Below are 24,645 nucleotides of genomic sequence, written 5' to 3' on the forward strand. Positions count from 1 at the left end.
TAACTGCTAAGATGATCAATTACAGATGTGAGTTATTATTATCATTATTATTATAATTATAAGTCGTAGTAGTAGTAGTTGTAGTAATAGTTTAGTCTAACTCATCCCATCAGGGCACGCGTAGCTGTTCTACTGTGTGTTCAGGGAAGTCTGAGGAGGTTTTGTGAGAAAATAAAACCGAAAGTTAAAAAAGGACCAAAAACTGCTGCAGAGAAGACGGAGAACGTACAAAGGCAGTCGGTCGTCCACTAAAAATGGTGTCAATTAATCGTTTGGCCGTTTCTTTGGCTTTGGCGGTCCTCGTCGACCTTTCTTTGTTTTTCGCCTCGGGCTGCGTCGACGCTCTCGGCGTGTTTGGGAACCTGACGCGCCTCTGGCTTTGCGCGGCTCTCCGGTGTTTGGCTCTGACGGCTGTTGTTCTACTCGGTGTCGGGGAGCTCAAACCGCTGCTAATTCGCTTCACAGCGGTCCACAGTGCGCTGCCCGCGGTGCTGGAGAGCGCCAGCAGAGCGCTGTACCATGAGGGCACTCGCTGCGGCTTCCCTGCAGACGTCCGCTGCTGGGTGATGTTCGCCGGAGCATCGCTGGCTGCAGCGATGTTTTGGGAACTCGCCATCCCAGACACTGACGAAGACAACGATGATAACAAGAAGCAGGAATCCAAACAGCTGTTTGTACGAGTCCTGGTGCTGTACAAACCGTTCTATCACCTGCTGGCGGGGGGGTTCTTGTTCTTGGCATTAGCTGTTACCTGTAAGTTAGAAGGATCTCGACAACAACAGTTGATGAGCTGAAACTGAATTGCTTATCCAATGTGTAATCTGTGTCTTTCCAGGTGAGACATTCATCCCCTACTACATTGGAAGAGTCATCGACATCCTTAGTCATGAGTACCAGCACAATGAATTCACATCTGCTGTCCTTTACATGAGCCTCTTTTCTCTGGGAAGGTACTGAACCGTGTTTCTCCCCAGTTGCATCTATCTGACTATTCCTGTTGCTCAGAGACGTCCTGTCTTTCATTTTCTCAGTTCTGTGAGTGCAGGTTGCAGAGGAGGCTTTCTTCTTTGTGCCATCAATGCTTTCACAGGCAGAATCAAATTCCAGCTGTTTGATGCTTTGACAAAACAAGAAATTGGATTCTTTGAAACAGTAAAAACAGGTAAAGCACTTTTCATTTAACCTCCAAATGGAAAGTTGTTTCAGGGTACATTAAGATTCAGGGTAAACGTCAAGAAGAACCACACAGAAGCCTGGATAAGATCAAAAAGCTAGTTATGTATATAAAATGAAATGAAAATCAAAAAACAAAAATGCATCCGTGTCCTGTGCAGGTCAGCTTACATCCAGACTATCAGAAGACACCACACTGATGGCAAAAACAGTCTGCTTGAATGCTAATGTGCTGTTGAGGACGTTCATTCGGACAATGGGCACAATCTACTTTATGATGAGTCTTTCATGGAAGCTGACGCTTCTAGTATTGATGGAAACTCCAGTGACCGGCCTCATTGAGAAGGTCTACGACACATACTACCAGGTAAAGATGGGCCAAGAATGATAATGTAGAGCTTCAGAAAGTTGTGGCATCATTCCTTTGTTTGTACCATAGAGGGCCACTTTCCTGTTTCTGTTCAACCTCCAACACCCTCTGCATGTGTCCTTTCCCAGAGGCTGTCCCTTGCACTGCAGAATTCCTTGGCTAAAGCAGGTGAGGCCGTGACCGAGGCCGTGTCTGGCATCCGTGTGGTGCGGAGCTTTAAGGCAGAAAAGCACGAGGCGTGTCGCTACGGCAACCTGTTGAAGGACATAAACACTACGAAAACCCGCCAGGGAACAGCCAGAGCTGTCTGTCTCTTAGCACAAAGGGTAGGTTTAATAATACTATGGAAGAAAATATGTAATATTTTTTGTGTAACTGTTTTCTGTACCTGTAGTTTATAGGTTTGGGCATGCAGGTCCTCATGTTGTACTATGGCAGAAGGTTTATCAACAGTGGACACATGACCACGGGCAGCCTGGTTTCCTTCATCCTTTACCAGTCACATCTTGGACTCGGCATCAGGGTACTGCTGTCAGCCATGACTAAAACTAATATTGGCCCTCTATTCTGTTCTAATTAATAATGTCATGGAAATTATTGTTGTATTTGAATCAGTTCTAAATGGCTACTTGTTGCCATACTGACACAAAAAAGTAATTATATTCGAATTATGTGTGATGGTCAAATTAACTCAATAACTACTTCATAACTAACACCATCTCCTGTGTAACCACAAAGGATTATGGGATATATGGCTTCTTTAGGGAGCATGGTTGTACAGTACTTTACACAATGCATTTTGAGATGCACTAATTGCCTTAAATAGCACACAGCAATCCTCGCTTAATATGAGGACGCGCCTACAAAATGGTGCTCAGCACAGGGAGTGATTTCAAACACAGCTGTAGTGTAAAAAAGTGGGGTTTTTTCTTTTGTACCTGCCATCATCCAGATTCTTGCTCACAGCGTCGGCAGCATGCTGAACTCAGTGAGTGCTGCTGGCAAAGTGTTTGAGTACCTGGACCGAAAACCTCAGGTCAGCACAGACGGGGAGCTCAAACCTGATGCCATGAAAGGACACGTCACTTTCCAGCAGGTCAACTTTGCTTATCCCACATGCCCCGAGAAGAAAGTGCTGCAGGTAAGGCTTAACCTGCAGGTGGAGTACGGTAGTGACTCTTAATCTGAACGGGTTAGCTAATGTAGCCTCCCTTTAGGACTTTTCTTTGGAGCTGAAGCCAAGTCAGATGACAGCACTGGTGGGGGCATCAGGAGAAGGCAAAAGCACCTGTGTGAGTCTCCTGGAGCGATTCTATGAGCCGCAGGATGGGCAAATCCTATTGGACGGCAAACCACTGAACTCCTACGAGCACCACTTCCTGCACGAGAAGGTCATTAATGCAACCTTTGAAAAGAATCACACAAGCTTTTAACTCACAAACTCCCTGGTTTTCATGTTCCAGAAGCAGTTGCTACAACATTCTGGAGCCAGAGTTGCAGCAAAGCGACTAAATTAATTTCATGTATCAAATGTAATGATGAGTCAGAATATTATGGTGCATAGTTGTTCATTTACAACCCTGTAATGTTTCAGATCCTGACCTTTAACCTTCACATGTAAATCAACAAGAGAATTGTCCTTCCCAGATTGCCGTGGTGAACCAGGACCCCGTGCTCTTCTCCACCTCCATTAGAGACAACATCGCCTACGGACTGTCTGACTGCTCTCTGGACCAGATTCAGGAAGCAGCGCGGAACGCCGGCGCCCACGACTTCATCAGTAAATTAAAGAGTGGCTACGATACTGGTAAACTCATGAGTCTTCCTCCTCTTGACTGATGGTGAAGATTCAGAACCCTGGCAAGGTTAAAATGCCCAAACCTTCATTTATTTAGTGCAGAATTAGAGCTTCAACCTGCCTGAAGGTATTTTTAATCAGACCAGGGTTGATTATTGGAGATATGCGCTTGTAAATGTGCCAGAATCCTGCAAAGGTTTGAAACACTAACAAAGTGACTTTCCTTCTCCTTATGTGTGCGAATTCACTGTAAGATCTGATGATTTTGTAATGTTGGCAGTGTTGGGGGAGACCAACAGTCTGCTGTCCAAGAGCGAGAGGCAGCGCATCGCCATCGCACGAGCTCTGGTCAGACACCCGCAGGTCCTCGTTCTGGATGAAATTACCAGCAGTCTGGACGGTCATGGCGAAAATAAGGTACGGGACATAATTAGCACCGCATAGCTGTGCCGGTTCCTGGACGGACTCTTCTTGAATAAACAGTTAGTAGATCATCTTTTTACTCTCACTGACTCCACACAGGTTCAGGAGGCCTTGGCGCGTTGTTCCAACCAAACCCTGTTGATCATCGCTCACAGGCTGAAGACCATCGAGAAGGCAGATCAGATTGTTGTTATCAGCCAGGGTCGAGTTGAGGAACAGGGAACTCACCAGGAACTGATGGCCAGGAAGGGGATGTACTACAAGCAGAGGGAGAAGCTCTTTACCGAGGGAGCCGAACCCCAGAGGCGTCCCCATGTTGTCGACTGATGAACACTGTTGTCTGCTTCCGCTCTGCTTCAGTCCTCAGACTGAAGACACAAATGTGTGTTTGGTTTTTGATTGAGTCGTATTACAAGTGATAAAATTCAACATGTCAGCACCATAAAACTTTAATAGGACTAAAGGTTCCTGAACGGTCCTAAATAAACCATAAAAGAAAAAACAAATTCAAGGGTGCAGTTTGACTGTGTCTCAAATACTAAACATTGTAGCGTTATCAAGATTTAAAATCTGATATTATAGATTTTTTTTTCATTTTACAGTTATTTAGTAAAAATGTAAGAAATGAGTAATAAAACTCTTAAAATGTGTAGAATCCAAATGATTTACAAATACAAAAACACTTTTTTAAGGTCACAAATAATGCTAGACAAAGACAGCACATCTTATTTCTTTTAAATCATTATTTTGAGGGTTGCCTAGGTGATAGCCACCATTAAACTACAGTAAACTGCAGCATGATGCCAGAACACCAACCACACCCTCGACAGCGATCGGGCTTTTCCCAGGCAACACACATCGCCATTTTGTCATGTCTTTTGTGCGTCCACAAAATGGCGACTGGAGTCAATCAAATAATAATCTACATACACTCATGTTTTTCCATCCACACGTCCGCGCAGTGGCTGATCACCGGAACTGATCGGGCCGACCTTGTGGCAAACCTTGGCGGGTTAAAGGCAATTATTTGCGAACATTTAGTTAGTCAGACAGGATAAACTAACAAATTGTTTAAATACATGATCACAAGTGCCACCAGTGGCCACTGAAGAGAACTAGCTATATTGCAAATAGCTTAGAATTCTTGTTCTTTTAAATCCCGTGAAGGTTAAAAAAACAATTCATGACCCAACTAAAACGAAAGCAAACTCATCGCTCATAAAACAACACTGCAACTTAATCCGGCGCCATCGTAACCAACTGATGTGTTCCACCTACAGGTTACATGGGCAAAGGACAGGCACCAGTTGCCACCATTTTAAGCTGCGGTAGTCACACCAACTCAACAAAATGGTCGACTGTTGCTGCCTTCAGATAAGAGAACCAGTTGGGTCGGCAACACCAGACTGCCAGGTTGGAAAGTCCCTTCTGTCCTTTCACTTTCAGTGTGACTCAGCCGGACCTCTGCCAAACCTTGTGACTGTAAGAATTCTGCCTTTGTTTTAATACCTCGTCACCCACGAAGCTGATGTTGTTGAAAAGATAGAAAATAATAAACCTGAGAGTCTTTTGACAAAAAAAGGAGCACATTTAACTGGAGCCAAGCTAGTTTCTCTCAGTACCACAATATTTGTTCAAAAATACTTAAACTGGGTTACGATTGTAACTTATCGTATGGGGCAAAATGATATCAGATGCCCCTAAATGGTGGAGATTAAACTAGAGGCAACAGATGAAATGTCACTTTTGTGACACGAGCTCATTTTTTAGCAAGCTTCAATTAAAATAGCAACTCTTTGCTGCTACTTACTTTGTGTTAGGTTTTTAATTGTTCTGAAATGGTTTCGTTGTTGTTTGAGGCATTAAGTGTCATTATGTGTGCAGTGTGTTTCAGTTGCTGACGTCACGTTCCTGAGAGATTTGTAAAGGGCAACAGTGCAATGTTCTAGAATTGTACACTTCTGTGGTGCCGTTTGGCATCCACACTGCCTGAACTTAGATAAACCGTTCAGAATAACACAGCTGAGGAAAACTGACCCCACCTGGTCTTCCCTGAGTCTACGTAAGCCCACTCACCCAGATAAAGTAAGTTTAAAAAACAAAACAAAACAGCAACTTATTCATTTATTCTCCTGTGGTGTTTAGCTATAGGACTCAATATATGTCAGACCAGTCGAATCATGTTTGCTGTATGCGACAGCTGTGTTTACTACTCAAAGTCTATTTCAGACATTGAGTTAGTTAAGAGAAGTGTCTCAGGAGGAAAAGGCTGAAGAAAAATGTCTGATATCAGTCTTGACATGCGGGCATAAAAGTTTATTGAACCATAACTTGATATTACAATGGTATCTAAGTCTCTCAGTTGGCAGGAACACCAGTGACTTCATGGAAACTGCTGATCTGGCAGCCTGGTGAATGTTTGGGGATTTTCATTTTTGCTGGGGCGTGTGTGTGTGTGTGTGTGTGTGTGTGTGTGTGTGTGTGTGTGTGTGTGTGTGTGTGTGTGTGTGTGTGTGTGTTCAATATCTGACAAGTTGTTAAAAAATAGATTTAAAACAAAAAAAAGCCTTCAGGTCACTTCAGAAATGTATAATTCTCTATATGTAAAAGAAAAACAACCGGACGACTGATGTTTATTCTCTGTATAAACAAGTTAAACAGGTTTAATCGTCCAAGATTAAAGAAGAAGAAGAAGACGCGGGGTTTCTTCGTCCAAGAGTAAAGAAGAAGAAGACGTTTCTGGTATCACACCAGTCGCTAGAGCGTCCTAAAATAAATTATAGGCCTTTCGCGCCCCCGTGTGGTACAAAATAAAATAAATAAATAAAATATTTGGCGTATTTCTAATTGACTGCGGATATTATAGAAACAGACTGTTTACAATCCTACTTTTAGGAACTTGACAATAGAATAGTATTCGTTTAAAATATGAACTTCGTTTGTCAATTAGGAGAAAAATGACATACAGACATCAGAATATGAATTAACGCAAATAAATCAGGAAAAACAATGACAACACAGCAAATCGAGTTGCACAGATAAAATCTCATAAAACCTTTGATATGTTTAACCTTTAGCCATAAGGACCCAGTTTTGCGATCTGAACATTACCCACAAAATAATCAACATGCGTCCAAGAAAAGTGAGACAAAAGAAAAGTCCGGAACAAGAATTAAACCGGTTTATTAAACCGGTATGTGAACAGGACATTGTGTTGTCATTGTGTGATCTGTGATCTAGATTGGGTCTCTGGATGCCTCTCAGAGCTGGTTTAAGTACCAAGACCATACTGTATTTCACTTATGTGACCAGGACTCATTTCGCCAGAATAAAACTAGTAATACAATAATTATTAATTAAATTATTTGTTAGCATTTGTTGGCAAGATAGGAAATAACGCGATTAAATTGAGAAAAGCAATGAATACTTTTCTCTAACCAAATGCATACATTATCTAAAGAGCATAATTGTAACACACTTGTCACTTTGACTCCCTAAAAAACGATTTCACCAATTATCCAGGAAGGCGGAGTGTGAGCTTTCAGGAAAAGCACCTCCTGTCTTCTGGAGCAATTGCTCATCTGTAGAATCTCCCGAAGAACCCGAAGCCTTTGTCAAATTGCTGTTGAAGAAATACCGGGTAAACACCGTCGATCCAGAAATCTACTAATACGATATTGTTTATCTTCATAGTGTAATTAAACAGACTCACCAGCAGATGGCATTACAACACAACTCATTCCCTCGAGTGACCGCGTATTCAATAAACGGTCAATAAACTTTGACCATGAAAACTGATCAAGTTTAAATCCTTACCGCATAGTTTTATTTTTCCTTAGTAAGTTTGTACTGTAAAATGAGAAGAAAAAGAAAACATTTTGAATCCAGAATTAATTCATGCTTGTCTATTCTATTTTATGTTTAAACAACTTTGAGCATCCCTGAGTGGAGGGCAGCCTCAATAAGACCTCAGTATTTGTCCCTGTCTTTCACATTCACGAGTGTATGTGCTATTATCTCAGCTCACTCACAGACTCTTGCTGTAACAACAAAAAACATGTGTTTTGAATAAACTTTGCAAAGCAAACACACTGGAATGCAAATGAGCACAGACGATTTTCAATGTGTTGTCCCTAAACACTTGTGAGTCTAAAGCAAATCTATAATTTTTGAACTTATATTAGGCGTGTATGCCCGGAGGGAGTGTGAAAGCATGCTGCAATGTTCTGTCTAGTGGGTGTCCAGGCAACAACAGTTACTACTGTTATAGTATCGCCAAATTTTAACGTCTCCGATAATTTTTAGATGCATGTTATAAGAACCAAAGTTATACAGCAAAATGGTGGCGCTCTGTTCCGGGATGCAGATCTCAGTTTCTCTCAGTACTCTAGTTTCCACCACCACTAAAAACCACATTAGCTCCAGATCTGGCCCCTGGATGCCCCTCAGAAATGGTTTCAGTGCATGAACCATATTTCACTTTGTGACCAGCACTGATTTAATCAGAATAACACTAGTAACTCAATTATAAACCCAAATACAGTTCATATTCAGTGCTGTTATCAACACAGATTCCTGGTGGGTTTTTTTAAAAAACAAACAAAAAAACAACAACAACAATCTACCGATCTGTTCCTCTGCATCTGAGACTGCTCTCTGCATCAGTTGTCAAAGGGACTGCGGTTGCTAAGGAAAAATGGGCTGAAACAGAGCTCTAGACACTCAAAACTGCCCAAACACACTGGGAAGAAATACTGGTGACACCAAAATTAGACAATCAGCATCAAAACAATCTAAGATGTGCCGACAATGCCACTCAGCAGCTGGCTATATTTGAGTGGCTGGGGTGGCAGAGATGTCCTGCGGGGGAGAGCTTCCATAGCAACCATTTTTGAGCAGTTTTCGTCGTGTGGCAAGCCGGTGCAACCAACCATTGAATAAACACAGAGGGACTCAAGGAGACAGCATAAGGGTGAAAGAGAAGGAGCGCTGCTGATGAGTCAGAGGAGGCTGAGTGTGACGTTAGCACCCTCCTTCTGCTTCCCTCCTTCTCCTTCCCCTGCCTACACAGTTGTTCCTGGATGTTGTCAGGCCCCTTTCGTACAAAGTAAAGAAACGTGACACAGCACATTGTGTTTTTTTATGCAGTAACAGAGCAATGAAGACAGAGAAATGGTTGATTAAATCTGATAAACATGGTAATCACACAAGAATGTGACGCATTCCCATGTGTGGGTTTGTATGAAGGTGGATCAACTTCCAAAGAAGCAATTATGAAAGTGAAAACATGTAAAACCCCAATGGAATAATTTGTGGAAAAGCCATTTAAACATTCCGACAGATGCATCTCACAGCCTGAATAGAACTGACACTTTAAGATGTGAAAATCAAATTATTATTTTTTTTAAATGTAAAAAGCAATTTACATCTGGCACATTATACAGTACAAGGCAAAGAATGATTCAGTTATGAAATGTATATGTTCACAAAACTTTTCTATTTCTGTTAATATACGTTCCATTCTGAATTGGAAAAATACACTTAACAACTCCGCTGCAGATCCCACCTCCTACCCAGGGATCACTCAAACATGGAATCTTCCCAATGATCATGAGGAAGAAACGCTGCTGATTTTAGCATTCTCATTGGCAATGCGCGCTTCTCATGGACGCATGCGCAATGCTTTATGGGAAGACATGGGTTCATGTTTAGATTCCGACCGAGTGCTGTCGTCACCTGGAGAATTGCGATATTTGAAAACCTTCCTGTTACAAACCGGGACACTACGATAAAAACCCGTTCGTTGGATTATTTTGATCAGAAAGGATTACAGCTAAAATTGTTTAGGTAATGGCGCAATCGATCCTCTGAAATCGTTCTGTCACGTGACCAAGCCTGGCCAATGGGAGCGAGCCAAGTGCAGTCGAAGTATGCTCTTTGTTTGGATATTTTACAAACTTCGTCTTAAATTCTGATCCTCGTTTTCCGTGTAAACCACCGAGTTTTACGGATCCAGCGAGCTGGATATAAAGGACGCGCCGTGGATACGTCTGATTGAGATTTCCGTGGACTGCCACGTGTTCAAGTTTGATAAAGTGTGGCAAACCTCGGGCGGATTTCATCACATGACTCCCCTCCCCCACACCACAGTGGGGCAGAGGGAAGAAGGCGGACATGTTTGAGGCAAATGTGATGGTTAAAAAGTATCGAAGTGGAAGACAAGAAGGTGTTTTGTTTTTTTAATGAAGAAAGGTTTCACATAATTTTGGATCTACTATTCGACATTTGCTTTTGTATTAAGAACAAGGTTTTGTTGCTACTTTTAAGGGGAGGGGTAAATTGTATTTCGAGTAATTTATATATTTAAAGTGTTTTTAATGTCTTACAATGTTAAGCTATCTCGACGTGGATAAGTTTTGACAGAATGTGTTTCGTTGTTGGCGTTTTCTCAGTGACATTGTTAGTAATTCGTAACCTTGGGTGGGGGATGGGCGCATGTGGTTAGGTAACCATTTTGAGGTTGTCAAGTCACATTTTTCCACAGATACGAATTCTTAACAGTATTTGGTTGTGGTTTTTTCTAATATTTTAATTCCTGGTGAAGTCGCAGAAGTTAGGTCGTATGTTATGTGGTAAAGCCAATAGATATTTAGTTAAAGGGAGGCTACCTTTTGTTTGTAACAACGTCGTATTGATTGAAAAGTGCTGTGTCATTCGGGTATTGCGTCTTTTTCTAGGGCAGTGACTTTTAACATTCGGGATTGATCCTAATGTTACCATGCCAAATTGTAAGCCTTTAAGGCCTTTTTTGCTTTTTACATAGTGAACTCGACCTCGTGATTTAGTGATGTGGCTATCCATTTTGGTAATTGTTATCCGCGCGTGTAGGCTGTGTATGGCGTTAAATGTTCATTTTGTGTAACATTTTCTTGCAACAGTCAAATCATTTTTCTCCTAAAGATGGCGGATGTGCGCCATTTCTGTCGGGGCAGAAATGCGGATTCTGAGTTTGGAGGGAGGTCGAGGCTCCGGAGAGATACGCGTGACCCAGTGGCTGAACCAATGAGCTTTGTGTCATTCAGCGCCGAAGCCCGCGTTTCGTCCTTATTGACCAATCCTCGCCATTGCTTTGCACACGTTGACGCAATGTAACGCGATAAGGAGGCGGGCTATGTTGTTGTTGTCGGATCTCGTCTTGGGCTACGTTGACGGACCAATTAGAAACGGCTCATCTTTGTCCCTGATGGGGCTGAGCCAATGGAATTGTGACGTTTCTTTGATTGACAGGAAAATGTTGCGAATAGGTTGGCCCAAAATGCTGGCAGCTCGTCGACAATAAAAGGGGGCGTGGTCATTTAGACAGGCGTTGGAAGCAGCGAATAGCGACGAAGGGGGCGTGGATATAATGAGAGAGAGCATCCAATGAGGTGAGTCGTTAGTCTTTAAAAGACCGTATGTAGTCGCGGCGTCGCCATTTCAACGGAGCTGTTCCAGGGAGCCTAACGTTTCTGGCTGCGGAGTTAACGGTGGAGCGGAGACGGGTCCAGGTCTGCGTTACTTTAGACACAATCCGGATCCATCCTAATGGATATGGCCATGAACTCGCTCCTTGACAGGTATCGACCGGTAAATTTGACTCTCCGCATTCCATCACAGGAGATATTGTAAACATGATATACATTTATATTTTAATTGTCGCAAGTGACGATCCGTGTTTGCTGTGATCGGAGAAGTGGACTCCAAATATGCTCCAAGAGGAAGTTTGTCTCGTCAGTAAATGGATTGGCGAATTTAACATTGAGGAAATGAGTGTTTAGGGGTGTTTGTTGCTGCGACTGTTCTCCGGCGGCGCCATCTTCAGTGCGCCTCTGCCGTTGCCTGCTCCCTTGGCCACCCGGCAGTCAGGGCTAGCATTGTTAGCCTTAGCATCGATGCTCCGTGTAGCCTCCAGCTTTTCTCTAACGGTGCTACGTGTTAAACCGGCGACAGAACCGGTACGAGGGCAAACTCTCAGACGTGTATTGATTTATAACGCAAACGTCTGAACAGTTGAGTGACAATGCCCAAAAGGGCAGCGAAGTGAAGACGCGCCGATATTCTCGGTGGTTTCGCAATTGTTATTGTAGCCATGTGAATCTAACGATGAGTGGACTAAACCTAGTAAAGGTCGGTGAAAATGCTACTGTTCTGGCTGTAGGGTGTTTCCATTTGGTTGCCTAGTTACCTCACCCATTGTCATTCAATTCATTTAGGCCAACGTTTGTTTTTACCACAGTTTATTTCGTATAACGTAAATTGCTGTATTCATTTCCTGTTTAATTTTTGTTTAGTATGCATTCTGTTCAGAATATATTCTATCTACACTAATATTTATGTTTAGTGTTAATGTTATGTACATGATCATTTCCCTTTTTGTAATAAAGTACACTAACTGTCAAATGTGTTTCCAGTTGAAGTTGTATCATTCAAAAAGGTCACAATATTTTACAATATATATAATAATATTTGAGCCTCTCGGCATCGGGGACTGAAGCAGAACCCCGCTACAGCTAAAATCTCTCATCAGTTGGACTTGCATGTAGTTTGTGGGCCAATGTGATGAAACTGGTCATGAGGAGTCAGTAGGTCAGCATTTACAGTTGGTAACATACAGGACCGGTAAACATTGCATCTGCACCTGCCAAGCAGGTGCAACTGTTGTCAGACCCATACCCGCTTGTTGTCAAAACCTCTAAAAGGCATTGTCCAAGCAATTTGAACAATTACTGTTGTGGGTCACGCATGTGTTTGATGTTGCTACTAAGTGGTCCCATCCGATCTGTACTGCAGGATATAGGTGAATAATCACATTTCAGCGGTGGTATCCAGTAGCACAGTAAGGTGTACACCCTCACTGTAAGGTGTTGAATCAGAGATGCAGTTCAAGCGTCCTGTGGAAGAGGAGCCAAGCAGAAACAAAACAGTGATTACATCCAAGAATTTGTTTATGTGACTCGGCTGCCTTTGGTTATGTGTACCTTAGAACTATAAATTTTTGAGATTGTATGAAATGAGGTGAGGGTAGAGAAACCTGTCGCTGTTGCTCTTAGTGCTGAGTCAGCAGAAGTACCTCCAAGTCAGGCATGGTAACATTCGGAGTCATTGTGTAAACACTATTAATTCCTTTAGCCTTAAACTCTGACTTTTAATATTAGACTGTCGGGACAATGAATGTATCTAGTTCATAAAATGTGAATTATATTTAATCTTTGGGGCATTCTGTGGATATTGGTTCTTTAGGCTTCCTAAAGCATGAGCCAGTGTGTACCCAAAATGCAGCTGGATGGATGTCTGTAGCTTGGTGTCACTAGACATGAGGTTTCCACCCAGTCCATGGCCTCAATATAACCGACTAAATAAGATAGCATTAATATTTGTCATTTTTGTCCAATGTGATCAACTGGATGGTCTTGACATCCTTGTGTTCACCTGTTCTATGTTGCTGATTGGTCTGAATTACTCTCTACAGTTCACAAGTTGGAGTTGAGGGCGGATTGTTAGGAGTCTCCGCGATGGACCAGGGCTCTGCCACAGCTGGAAAACGCATCAGAAAACCTTCGCTGCTATATGAAGGCTTTGAGAGTCCTGGGATGCCCCCTGTGAATCAGATGACCCACCCAGGACCCCCTCAGCCCCCAGTGAAAGACCCCAGTCGACAGGGGAGGATGACAAACCAACTGCAGTTTCTACAAAAAGTCCTGCTCAAGTCTTTGTGGAGACACCACTTTGCATGGCCTTTTCACGAACCTGTCGACGCAGTCAAGTTGAATTTGCCTGTAAGTGTGTTTGTCGAACTCTCTACAGAAAGGCCTTAACTCTTGTGCAATCCCAGACCCATACGCTATGATTTTACATTTTCCTGAATGACCTCAGGAGGGTTAGTAGCAAAAGAAAGGTGACATTCCGAGCTGGATGAGGTGGCAGTCCTTTCATTATTTTTTGTGTTGTTTAGGACTATCATAAAATCATCAAAACTCCCATGGACATGGGCACTATTAAGAAGAGACTAGAAAATAACTACTATCGCAGTGCGAGTGAGTGCATGCAGGACTTCAACACGATGTTCACCAATTGCTACATTTATAACAAGGTAAGGAAAGATGTGTAATTTTAACTGTATTCAGAATCCGGATGCTGTAATTGATTGTGTAATATAATCCAGCCTACGGATGATATCGTACTGATGGCACAGTCTTTGGAGAAGGCCTTCCTGCAGAAAGTCGCCCAGATGCCTCAAGATGAGTTGGAACTTCCTCCTCCTCCCCCTCGAATGAAATCGGGCAAACCTGGCAAAAAAGGCCGAGGTAATTTAAAGTCAGCACCACTGATTCATAACCGTAACACAGAGCTTACCTTTGTAGAGGACATGTCCCCTTGTATGAGCAGTTTCTGAGTTTTGGCCTCTACCTGCTTCTGCCCACCCTCCCAATTCTTCTCTAGTCTCTGGTGGAGTGACAACAGCCCACCAGGTGCCAGCTGTCTCCCAGTCTGTGTACTCGCCACCTACCCCAGACACACCGGACTCCATCCTCCCCACCCCCCCACAGACTCATTTGCTGAAGAGTTTGCCCCATTCCTTTTCAACTGCACAAACTGCCCCAACCATCACAGGCCTCCCTCCAACACAGCCCACTGCTAAGGTAATAATCAAATGTAACCTTTATTTATACAGGTGAATCGGTTAAGAATCAACGATGGCCTTTGGGTCAAACTAACTACACTGTCGACATTTTCTCCTTTCCAGAAAAAAGGTGTGAAGAGAAAAGCAGATACAACCACTCCAACTACCGTGGCTATGCCCATCATGAACACCATGGGTGTCAGCATGGGAATGGGAGGGGGGCATGGCTCCCCACTCACTCTCACATCTTTGGGGGTGGATCACAACTCCAGCCTGGGGATGAATCAAGGCTTGGGTCAGGGTATGGGGATGAACATGGGCATGGGTTGTGGAACAGGCATGATGAGCAGCAAAGCATCAGTGGGAGAGAGGAGAGGAGTGAGCGGCCGACCCATTAAACCCCCCAAAAAGGATTTACCAGACTCCATGCTGCCGCCGCCGGTGCGGCGCAGCAAACTTAGTCCCCAGCTGCGCTACTGCAACGGGGTGTTGAAAGAGCTGCTGTCGAAGAAGCATGCGGGGTACGCCTGGCCGTTCTACAAACCTGTTGACGCGTCATCTCTTGGTCTCCACGATTACCATGACATCATTAAACAGCCCATGGATCTCAGCACGATCAAGGTATTGGCCTTAAAAATCCACATAAAACTGAAGGTATAGACCACAGACGTGCAACCCACAATCAATTAGTCTTAGTCAATTAGTGGAGTCTCTGATGTTGCAGTACAATATTCATGTGAATTCCAGTGAACATGAAAAAACATGTTTTTTTGTCTTTTTGGTTCGTGGCTAAAATCTTACGTTTTTAGCGGAAGATGGATAACAGAGAGTATCTGGACTCCCAGCAATTTGCTGCTGATGTTAGACTGATGTTTTCTAACTGCTACAAGTACAACCCCCCAGATCATGATGTGGTAGCCATGGCCAGAAAACTTCAGGTAACTTGGACTTGTTTTACTGCTTGGATCATAAATTCCTTATTATTTCAGATCCAATATTCATTGAAACTTTTGGAATTTTTGCTTCATTTTTTTAGGATGTCTTTGAGTTCTGCTTTGCTAAAATGCCAGATGAGCCTCCTGCCCCCCCGAGCTCTTCGTCCTCATCGTCCTCATCGTCTTCATCGTCGTCAGAGAGTGATCTCAGCAGTGAAAGTGAGGATAGTGAGAGCAGTCCCAGCTCTGACTCGGAGGAAGAGCGGGCAAACAGACTGGCAGAGTTGCAGGAACAGGTGTGTATTTGGTTTTCTGCCTCTGGGGCATTAATGGTTTGTTCTGCAGTGTGTTCAACCATTTCTAACTCACCTGTGTTTTTCTCACCTCAGTTAAAAGCTGTGCACGAGCAACTCACAGCACTATCGCAGGGCCCCATCATTAAACCCAAGAAAAAGAAGGAAAAGAAGGATAAAAAGAAAAAGAAGAAGGTTGAAAAAGAGAAACACCGACGGATAGAGGACCAACCGAAACCCCCAAAAATCACAAAGGCGCCAAAATCTAAAAGCACCCGAGCAGCTGGGTGCCCTGTCTTGCCCATTAAGAAGGCCCCGAGCAAGAAGAACAGTAAGAGCAAGTGAGTACTGACCCCCTAGTGGCCAATATTGGAACAACGGAATGGAGCATATTTGCGTTTGAAAGGGCCTTCTTAAAAATGAATAAAGTAATTGAGGGATCATTCAGACATTAGACGTGTTGAGCTGTATTTTTTATTTTTTTTTTATTTTTTACCAATTTCTTTCTTTTTCTTCCCCCAGATCTAAAAAGACTGGCATGATGTTCAGTATGCCTCAGACAGTCCACGATCCCATGGTGAGTCATTTTGACTCTGATGAAGAGGAGACTGCACCCATGTCATATGACGAGAAACGGCAGCTCAGCCTGGACATCAACAAGTTGCCCGGAGAAAAGTTGGGCCGTGTAGTTTACATCATCCAGTCCCGGGAGCCATCGCTCCGAGACACCAACCCAGAGGAGATTGAGATAGACTTTGAGACACTGAAGCCATCGACGTTACGGGAGTTGGAACGATACGTCATGACGTGTTTGAGGAAGAAACCCCGGAAGCCATATGGTGGGTTGGGAGTAATTTAGTTGTCAGCGAGCTAGTAAAGTTCTCACTAAAGTGTAGTTCAGCCGTACGTCCTCACGATGTCATGTGACTAACTAGCCTGTGATTATTTTTTTCCTTTTATTTGTTTGTCCAGCAAGTAAAAATATGGCTGGCAAATCCCGAGAAGAGCTCGCTCTGGAGAAACAGCTGGAGCTGGAGAGAAGGCTCATGGATGTCAGTGGTCAGCTCAACTCTGGAAAGAAGCCACCAAAGACCAAACGTAAGTTGTCCACGCCGCTCTTCAAGATTCAGACTTAGCATAGAGATTCGTTAATGAAACAGGGGCGTAATTTCATACCTTAATACATTCTTGTTGGTTGCGGAACTGTTGAGTGAAGACAGGCGCTCTAATGTGGTGTTATGGCTTCTTTGGGATGATGATACCGAAGACATGTTGAATGTTTACTCACGACTTTGATTTGCTCCCTCCAGCTGAGAAACCTGCAGCGGAGCCGCACACCCAGCCTTCACGCCTCAGTGCCAGCAGCTCCTCCTCAGACTCTTCTTCCTCTTCCTCCTCCTCCTCCTCCTCAGACACAAGCGACTCTGACTCTGGCTGAAACGCAGGTGATTTCCACACGAAGGGCTCATCTGAGGGACGCCCGACGTTCCTTTGCTGAGGAAACGTGGACCGCAGGGTAGCTACCGAGGACGGACCAGACGACTGGTGCGACTCCTCAGGATGGAGCTTTTCTCTGCACTCAGCTCAATCTTTCCTGCCACGTCATGGACACAGAAAAGTTGATGGCAGGAAGAGGGGCGGCTCGTGGCACAGCTGTTCTCTGGAGAAGTGGCCTCATTGAGCTGAGCGAGGGAGGCTCCACCTCGGTGTCAAACGGAGCGGAATGCAGCACGCGTTGAAGGGATCAAAGGGTGCTAGAGCCAGAATCAGTCTTCTTTCTGGAGAAAACTTCCCTTCTTCCTGTGCTCTGTCTTGATGCTGTATAGATAAAGTGTACAATTCTATAAATATTTTTCTTTTATAAAGAAGCATTTTATTGAGATAATTTATTCCCTTATTCTGGGGAAAATTGAGGGTGTGGGCAGAGTTGGGTTTGTTTTTGTTGAGCTTTTTTGAGTCACCGAAAGCAGAGGGGAATCTGTATGTTCGGGAAGTTTTTGTATGAATGTGACGTGTGTGCGCGTGTGTGTGTGTGCGCGTGTGTGTTGTCTGTAATTGTTTTGACGCAGGCGTTCAAAAAAAAATCAGTCTGCGCACCGAAGCACCTTGGTTCAGTTGAATACAGAAATGCATGCAATAGAGGAGGTGGCAACATCTGCATACTCATCCCTGAAAACTTGTTTGAACGGGTCGGCCACTGTACAGAAATTCTTACATTGGTTTCAACATATTTCTGTTCTCATGTGTGCTGTTCTTATTATTCACCCACTTCTCTGTAAATGTGTTTTTTTTTCTCTCTTTTTCTGTGACCAATCTGCTAATAAATTGAGGACATCCTGTCCACTCACCCACTTACAAATAACACCTTGATTCTTTTGATTTTTTTCATGGTCACTTTGATTGGCGGGAATCTCAAAAACTCTTGTCAAGGTGGAAAGTCTCAGTTTTTCACATCTTGTTCCAGTGTTGTCCAGTTTGTTTGCAGAGGTTTTGTTAGTGTGTCGACCTTTTTCTGTTAATTTAAGGTGAAACATGTAACACTTGATAATAGGGGGTGCATATAACATTATTGTGGCAGTAAACATCAGGAGTCGTGTCCATTAACATCAATATTTAATGGCATTAATGTTGCCCTCGTGTCACCGTAGTTCCCTTCAGCCGTTTTATTCAGTGACGAGCACTAGTCCTGATGTGTAGTGGTCTGAAAGTAGAAAATAAGTGTGATGTTAAAGTCATTAAGCGTGATAAACCTTTCTAGTAAAATGCATATTCAGTGCAGTTGAGCGCTTCTGAGGTTTCACTGCTAGAATCTTTTAAGAATTCTTGATAAATGACTGCATTAACTAATGTTCATGGGCCCTTATCAAAGTGTTACTAAAAACTGTTTCTCACCCACTTTCTAGTTTTTCTTTTCAGTATTGGGCTTCAGTTGTTGCTAGGGTGGTTTAGTGGTTCTGTTCGAACCCCACACTGTTTGGTTCTGTTTAAGATTGTGATGAAAGAGAAGGTGTGTTTTGTTTTGTTCTTTAAAAACTTACCTGTGGTTTGAGATTGAAATAGTTGTGTTTAAAAGAGATTATTTATTTAGGAGCTCCTTTTTTTGCATTATACTGAAAGTAATCAAATATAAACTGAATGAGACATGCACAATTAAAGTGGATTGTAGAAGTTTATACTCCATATTTTGAGCATGGATGCCATTTTTCCCTCAGTGAGTTATTTTTCCTTCTTCCTGGATTAACAATCTACAACAAAATAGTCCAGTCATTAGTCTTAATTACCTTAAATTGTTAGAAGTCTAAGAACTGTACTTGATTCTTGATTCCATGATTTCATCTGTACATAAATAAACAAACATATCCACCTTTTCTGAACGGTTGGGGTGTTTTCTTTGTAACAAGAACCTGACACAAGTTCATTGAATTTCTTACACAACCAAAGTTACTTTTATAGTTACTGTTATGTGTAAATATGGCCCATATGACTTCTGAATTTTTAGTTTGTTTATGGTACTTTTCTATAGACCTCAGGTGCCTCAAATTTATACTTTTGATCAGTTACACTAATTAGCTGAACTCACCAACTGGAAGCATGAATGTTTGATTACATGTGCAAAGTAAATCAAGTTCTCCGAAAACAGTCTTTTGTGACATTTTAAACAGCATTTTTCTACTTCCACATGTACATTATAGGCTAATAATGTACTATAGTATACTATTCTATACTATATTTAATATTATTTTATTCTTGCTTGTGAAGAAAGATACTAAATCTGTTTTTACTGATTTTACTTTCTGCTGAAGCAGTCAAATTATTAGTATTATAATAAGTATTATTGTAATAAATACGTAAACACAAATACCCTATTCAGATTATTTTCTTTGCTGACTCAAATCTGTCCCAAATATCTACTTTAACGCTTTATTGTCTACTCACGCCGTGTTGTTGCCACCTAGTGGACAGTCAGAGAAAATGGATGGATTCGTTTTTATGAGGGGAATTAATACAATCATGTAATCACCAACAATACAATACAATACAAAAAAAAGCTGCTGCATCAAGTGCTCCTAAATCTCAAGTGTCACAAAAGGGTTTTTTGGTATTTTTTTCTTAACGTCAGTAACATTTTTTTCCAGGGAGAATTCAATCTTATAAGTATAAGCAGTGTCATTATCTTGTCGACAACATTTTCAAAGTCAGAAACTACAGTCTATCACTGATAGTTACATTACAATATTTGTTCTTTAATTTCTCGCTCGGTAAAGGTTTGTGAGTGATTAGTCTTATGATTGCACTTTCCCTTCTAGTGGCCATAGAGCGTATATTTTTTAAACTTTTATGTAACGAGGAAAAATAGTAAAGATAAAGACAAAACACGGATGTTATAATACAACATAACGTTTGCTTACTCCTCCGTCGTTGTAACGATTGAAACCGCTTTTATGCTAACTAAATTATGCCCTCTGGTGGCCAAACTATGTAACTACAGGGTCAGGAAAAGCATCATGGCGGCTGCTGCAAGACTAGTGTCAAGGTTGACACTTGTCACGGGCAAGTTAACGCATTTATATACTAAGAAAATAAGTTTTAATAGCATTCCACTATACACCAACGTATACTATACATTTTCGCGTAGCATAAAGCACCAAAGTAATTGTTCAGCTCAACGCGTAAGTCTGGTTAACTCGCCTCTCTACCCGCGGATTAGCCCCTGGGTGACACTAACCCCAGGTTACTGCTCAGTTCATTTTCTGAAGCATATTACCGTATTGGCCCGAATACAAGACGGTGTTTTTTGCGACTGAAAAAGTGGGGGTCGTCTTACATTCGTGGTCTAGACATTATACCTATTCACAACGCTAGATGGCGCCAGATATATTTAAAGCGAATGCTGAACTTAACGTCCCAGGCCAAAGCGAACCCCTGTCACGAAGAAGAAAAATAAAAATAGCGGTAGCACGAAGAAGAAAAGTAAAAAATAGCGGTAAGAAAGAAAAGAGAAGAAAATAAGAGAAGAGATAACAGAAAATAGAGAAATGTAGCGACAATCTGGAGAAAAGTGGGTCGAAGATATAATCATTTGTTTCAGATGTACTGTAATTATTTTCTGTATAAAAATTAAATTTGGTGTTCAAAAAGTCTTTTTTCAAACTTGAGTCTTGAAAAAGAGGGGGTCGTCTTATATTCGGGATATTATTATAACTAATAATAGCACTAATCAAAATCATTGCGAGAAAATGCAATTTACTGGCATTTGAAAATAAAGAAATGAATCGATTTAATTGACTGCCACAGAAACTTATATTAGCTCAGGAGACTTCACGCTGTCCTCATTGCATCCAGGAGGAGGCAGTGGGATCGGACGTGCTGTGTGCCAACGCTTTGCCTCTGAAGGTGCCTCAGTGGTCGTTGCTGACATGAATGAGGAATCGGCCAATGAGACCCTACGGAGCTTGCAGACTAACATCAGAGGGCAGGGTCATATGGTGGCTGTGGTGGATGTGTCTTCCAAAGATAGCGTCAAGAGGCTTGTCACAAGCATACAGGTGTGTGACAGAGGTGAAGACAACACCCAACACACAGACACTGGGGTGAAAATGCACATTTCTAGACACAAATAAACACACATTGTTATTTTACTTTCACATTTGAATGCTGCTACAACAAGTCAAAGATTTCTGGCTCAACTCCTCCCTGCAGGCTCGTTTCTTCCAGCCACCCTTAGTGTGTGTAAATGCTGCAGGCATCACACAAGATGACTTCATGCTCAACATGGAAGAGGATAAGTTTGACAGAGTCATTCAGGTCAATCTAAAGGTGTGCATACAGTCACAGCAACATTGGGTAGCCTTGATGATGGAAGCAGGCATGAGCCAGAACAATAAATAGTAAAATCTTTGTAATGCATTTAAAAAATAAACAAACTATTCTCCATCAGGGTTCGTTCTTGGTGACACAGGCTGTCGCTCAGGCGCTGGTGGCCTGTGGAACATCTAAAGGCTCCATCATTACTGTGGGCAGCATTGTGGGAAAGGTGAGGTTATATATGCGATCATTTTCAAAATGAGGTCAACAATTTTATTACTTAAAAATGTAATTTTTTAAATATAAATGTTTAATCTTGAAAGCCATGAAGAGAAATGTTTGTTATGTGATAAACTAGAAGTCTTAATTCCCTGACTGTTTGTCGTTTTCCAATCTTAAAAATATAGAAAAAGTTGAGAGTATTACGAGTAGTTATTTGATTTTAAAAAAAATTACAGGAGGCATTATGTGGAATGATGTGTATGTGTGGTTGATGCCTGTAGGCAGGAAACATTGGGCAGGTGAATTACGCTGCATCTAAAGCTGGAGTGGAGGGTTTAACCAAGACGGCTGCAAAAGAGCTCAGCAGGTGAGAAGAGTCACATAAACACATCAGGACAAAAAGAAATAAAATAAAAACACTGTAAAACAAATCAGGAGCAATTCTCAGTTGATTTCCATTTCTTCTCTCCAGGTTTGGGATCCGATGTAATTGTGTGCTGCCAGGCTTCATATCAACACCGATGACAGACAAAGTTCCTGAGAAGGTTATGAATAAGGTACAGTTGAAACAGGTGTTAAGCATGAAATACTTTTTCTCAGGGCACGTAGCCTAAACACTCAATAACATGTAGTGTACCACAGTATAACAGCAGAGGGCGCCAAAGTCCAGGTTACGTTAATTAAAACAAACTTATGGCAAATACTTGATGATCTCACAGCATATAAACTTTGATTGATAACTGTGTCTGCTCCTTCTGTTTCCTCACTTGTTTTTTCCCCCCCATGTGCTATTTTTACATTTCAGATGAAGTCACTTGTGCCTCTGGGAAGAATGGGTGAACCTGCAGGTCACTATTATCCGCCTCAGTCATGCTCACAGTAAAATTATTTAAAATGATTCCACTGTACATTTGTTTATGCCTTGTGACCTTTCAGTGAAATGGACATATTTATCCTGAATTTTAAAATGAAAGTGAATGAAGGCAACTGTGTTTTGACTTAATTAAATACACAGAAAGTGTGGGCCCTTTTATCACCTTGCTTTGCTTTCTCTTCTCCAGACGTGGCTGATGTCTGTGCCTTTTTAGCTTCAGATGACTCTCGGTACATCACAGGAGCCAACATTGAAGTCACAGGTATCAGTTGTTATCTTAGAATACTTTTTAAAACGGAATGTACTCTAAAGATAAAACATTGTCTTTTATCAGGTGGGCTTTTCATTGGCTAACAGATGATGCGCACTGGTGTGGACCACTGGGAGGACAGTTCTTACAATTTAATAGTTATGAGCCATATGAACAAGTTCAAAATGCTTTAATCTTGCCTTTTATTACATTTCTATTATTATTACTACTATTATTACTATTTCATATTTTCTGGTCGATGGCCGGGACTGGAATCAACTTTATATTGACATTTTGATCAGCATTTATTTTTACTGATAAGCTTTATTGAGGAATAAACAGAAGCTGGCAAATTGTTCCTTAGCTTCATCATTTCAGATTTACGTTAAAAAAAACAATTAGGGTTGATGAGATAAAATTCTTGATGTCTGTTTAACGGTGTTTCAAAAGTCGGACTCCACAACAGGATATTCACAAAAACTGAAATAACGACTAGTATCGCACGTGAATGTTCCCGATGTCTTTAAATAAAACAACCAAATAAAACGGCGTATGGAAAATTAAAATCCCAAACTAGTAAATCACGATGAAGTGATTTTATTCAAAACTATTTGTTACTTTCCTACAGTATTTAAAAAAATCATGCAAACACAAAAGAGTACCTACGCCATTTCCGAGGGTGCGTCTGCGTAACATGTCCGGAGTAGAAACTACTACTTACAACTTCGGTTCCCACGTAAGAAAAAGGGTAAAATAATTAAGAAATTGGTTAAAATAACGATTTGGGACAATCGTAGAATTTGGAAACACGGATGTTATAATACAACATAACGTTTGCTCACTCCCCCGTCGTTGTAACGATTGAAACCGCTTTTATTTCTAACCAAATTATGCCCTCTAGTGGTCAAACTACATAACTACATGGGTCAGGAAAAGCATCACGGCGGCTGCTGCAAGACTAGTATCAAGGTTGACACTTGTCACGGGCAAGTTAACGCATTTATATACTTATGAGCCACATGAACAAGTTCAAAATGCTTTAATATGGCCTTTTTTTTATATTTCTATTATTATTACTGTTATTACTATTTCATATTTTCTGGTCGATGCCCGGGACTAGAATCAACTTTATATTGACATTTTGATCAGCATTTATTTCTACTGATAAGCTTTATTGAATAATAAACAGAAGCTGGCAAATTGTTCCTTAACTTCATCATTTCAGATTTACGTTAAAAAAAACAATTAGGGTTGATGAGATAAAATTCGTGATGTCTGTTTAACGGTGTTTCAAAAGTCGGACTCCACAACAGGATATTCACAAAAACTGCTTATGAAATAACGACTAGTATCGCACGTGAATGTTCCCGATGTCTTTAAATAAAACAACCAAATAAAACGGCGTATGGAAAATTTAAATCCCAAACTAGTAAATCACGATGAAGTGATTTTATTCAAAACTATTTGTTACTTTCCTACAGTATTTAAAAAAAAATCATGCAAACAGAAAAGAGTACCTACGCCATTTCCGAGGGTGCGTCTGCGTAACATGTCCGGAGTAGAAACTACTACTTACAACTTCGGTTTCCACGTAAGAAAAAGGGTAAAATAATTAAGAAATTGAATAAAATAACGATTTGGGACAATCGTAGAATTTGGAAACACGGATGTTATAATACAACATAACGTTTGCTCACTCCCCCGTCGTTGTAACGATTGAAAACGCTTTTATTTCTAACCATTGTGCCCTCTAGTGGCCAAACCATGTAACTACATGGGCCAGGAAAAGCATCATGGCGGCTGCTGCAAGACTAGTATCAAGGTTGACACTTGTCACCGTCA

At 41.7% G+C, this 24,645-nt stretch overlaps 3 protein-coding genes and 1 long non-coding RNA gene across 8 annotated transcripts; all 4 read left to right on the plus strand.

The window, feature by feature from the left end:
* The first annotated feature begins 133 nt into the window (after positions 1-133).
* tap2a (transporter associated with antigen processing, subunit type a) lies at positions 134-4,414 on the plus strand. The gene is made up of 11 exons (XM_029845046.1): positions 134-753; positions 836-950; positions 1,032-1,162; positions 1,335-1,540; positions 1,672-1,869; positions 1,938-2,066; positions 2,496-2,684; positions 2,761-2,934; positions 3,191-3,350; positions 3,622-3,758; positions 3,864-4,414. Exons 1-11 carry the CDS (start codon positions 255-257, stop codon positions 4,089-4,091), a joined length of 2,166 nt encoding a protein of 721 aa, XP_029700906.1. The 5' UTR covers positions 134-254; the 3' UTR covers positions 4,092-4,414.
* A 646-nt stretch (positions 4,415-5,060) lies between these two features.
* On the plus strand, positions 5,061-7,238 carry LOC105418282 (uncharacterized). 2 transcript variants are annotated; one of them, XR_965567.2, is made up of 3 exons: positions 5,066-5,246; positions 5,649-5,849; positions 6,418-7,238. It is a non-coding gene; the product is annotated as an uncharacterized lncRNA (long non-coding RNA). The 2 variants fall into 2 exon arrangements; XR_003890240.1 differs by lacking the exon at positions 6,418-7,238 and having other exon boundaries at positions 5,061-5,246; positions 5,649-6,031.
* A 2,180-nt stretch (positions 7,239-9,418) lies between these two features.
* Positions 9,419-19,020, plus strand: brd2a (bromodomain containing 2a). Of its 2 annotated transcripts, none has more exons than XM_029844559.1 (12): positions 9,419-11,390; positions 13,273-13,579; positions 13,756-13,893; positions 13,966-14,107; positions 14,244-14,443; positions 14,548-15,045; positions 15,234-15,362; positions 15,461-15,655; positions 15,749-15,993; positions 16,175-16,491; positions 16,625-16,750; positions 16,963-19,020. In XM_029844559.1, the coding sequence occupies exons 2-12, from the start codon at positions 13,316-13,318 to the stop codon at positions 17,088-17,090; spliced, it is 2,382 nt and encodes a 793-aa protein (XP_029700419.1). In that variant the 5' UTR covers positions 9,419-11,390; positions 13,273-13,315; the 3' UTR covers positions 17,091-19,020. The 2 variants fall into 2 exon arrangements, with proteins under 2 accessions (XP_029700419.1, XP_003976476.2); XM_003976427.3 differs by having other exon boundaries at positions 9,419-11,380.
* Positions 19,021-20,101: 1,081 nt separating this feature from the next.
* hsd17b8 (hydroxysteroid (17-beta) dehydrogenase 8) lies at positions 20,102-23,156 on the plus strand. 3 transcript variants are annotated; one of them, XR_003890155.1, is made up of 9 exons: positions 20,102-20,203; positions 20,996-21,198; positions 21,353-21,469; positions 21,591-21,686; positions 21,961-22,046; positions 22,152-22,236; positions 22,485-22,558; positions 22,741-22,815; positions 22,888-23,156. XR_003890155.1 is itself a non-coding variant. In XM_029844621.1 (9 exons), exons 1-9 carry the CDS (start codon positions 20,158-20,160, stop codon positions 22,905-22,907), a joined length of 771 nt encoding a protein of 256 aa, XP_029700481.1. In that variant the 5' UTR covers positions 20,102-20,157; the 3' UTR covers positions 22,908-23,156. The 3 variants fall into 3 exon arrangements, 2 of the variants coding, with proteins under 2 accessions (XP_029700481.1, XP_029700482.1); XM_029844621.1 differs by having other exon boundaries at positions 22,485-22,527; XM_029844622.1 differs by having other exon boundaries at positions 21,353-21,457; positions 22,485-22,527.
* Positions 23,157-24,645: the final 1,489 nt, after the last annotated feature.

The sequence above is a fragment of the Takifugu rubripes genome, chromosome 12 (assembly GCF_901000725.2).
Source record: "Takifugu rubripes chromosome 12, fTakRub1.2, whole genome shotgun sequence".
Taxonomy (NCBI): Eukaryota; Metazoa; Chordata; class Actinopteri; order Tetraodontiformes; family Tetraodontidae; genus Takifugu; species Takifugu rubripes.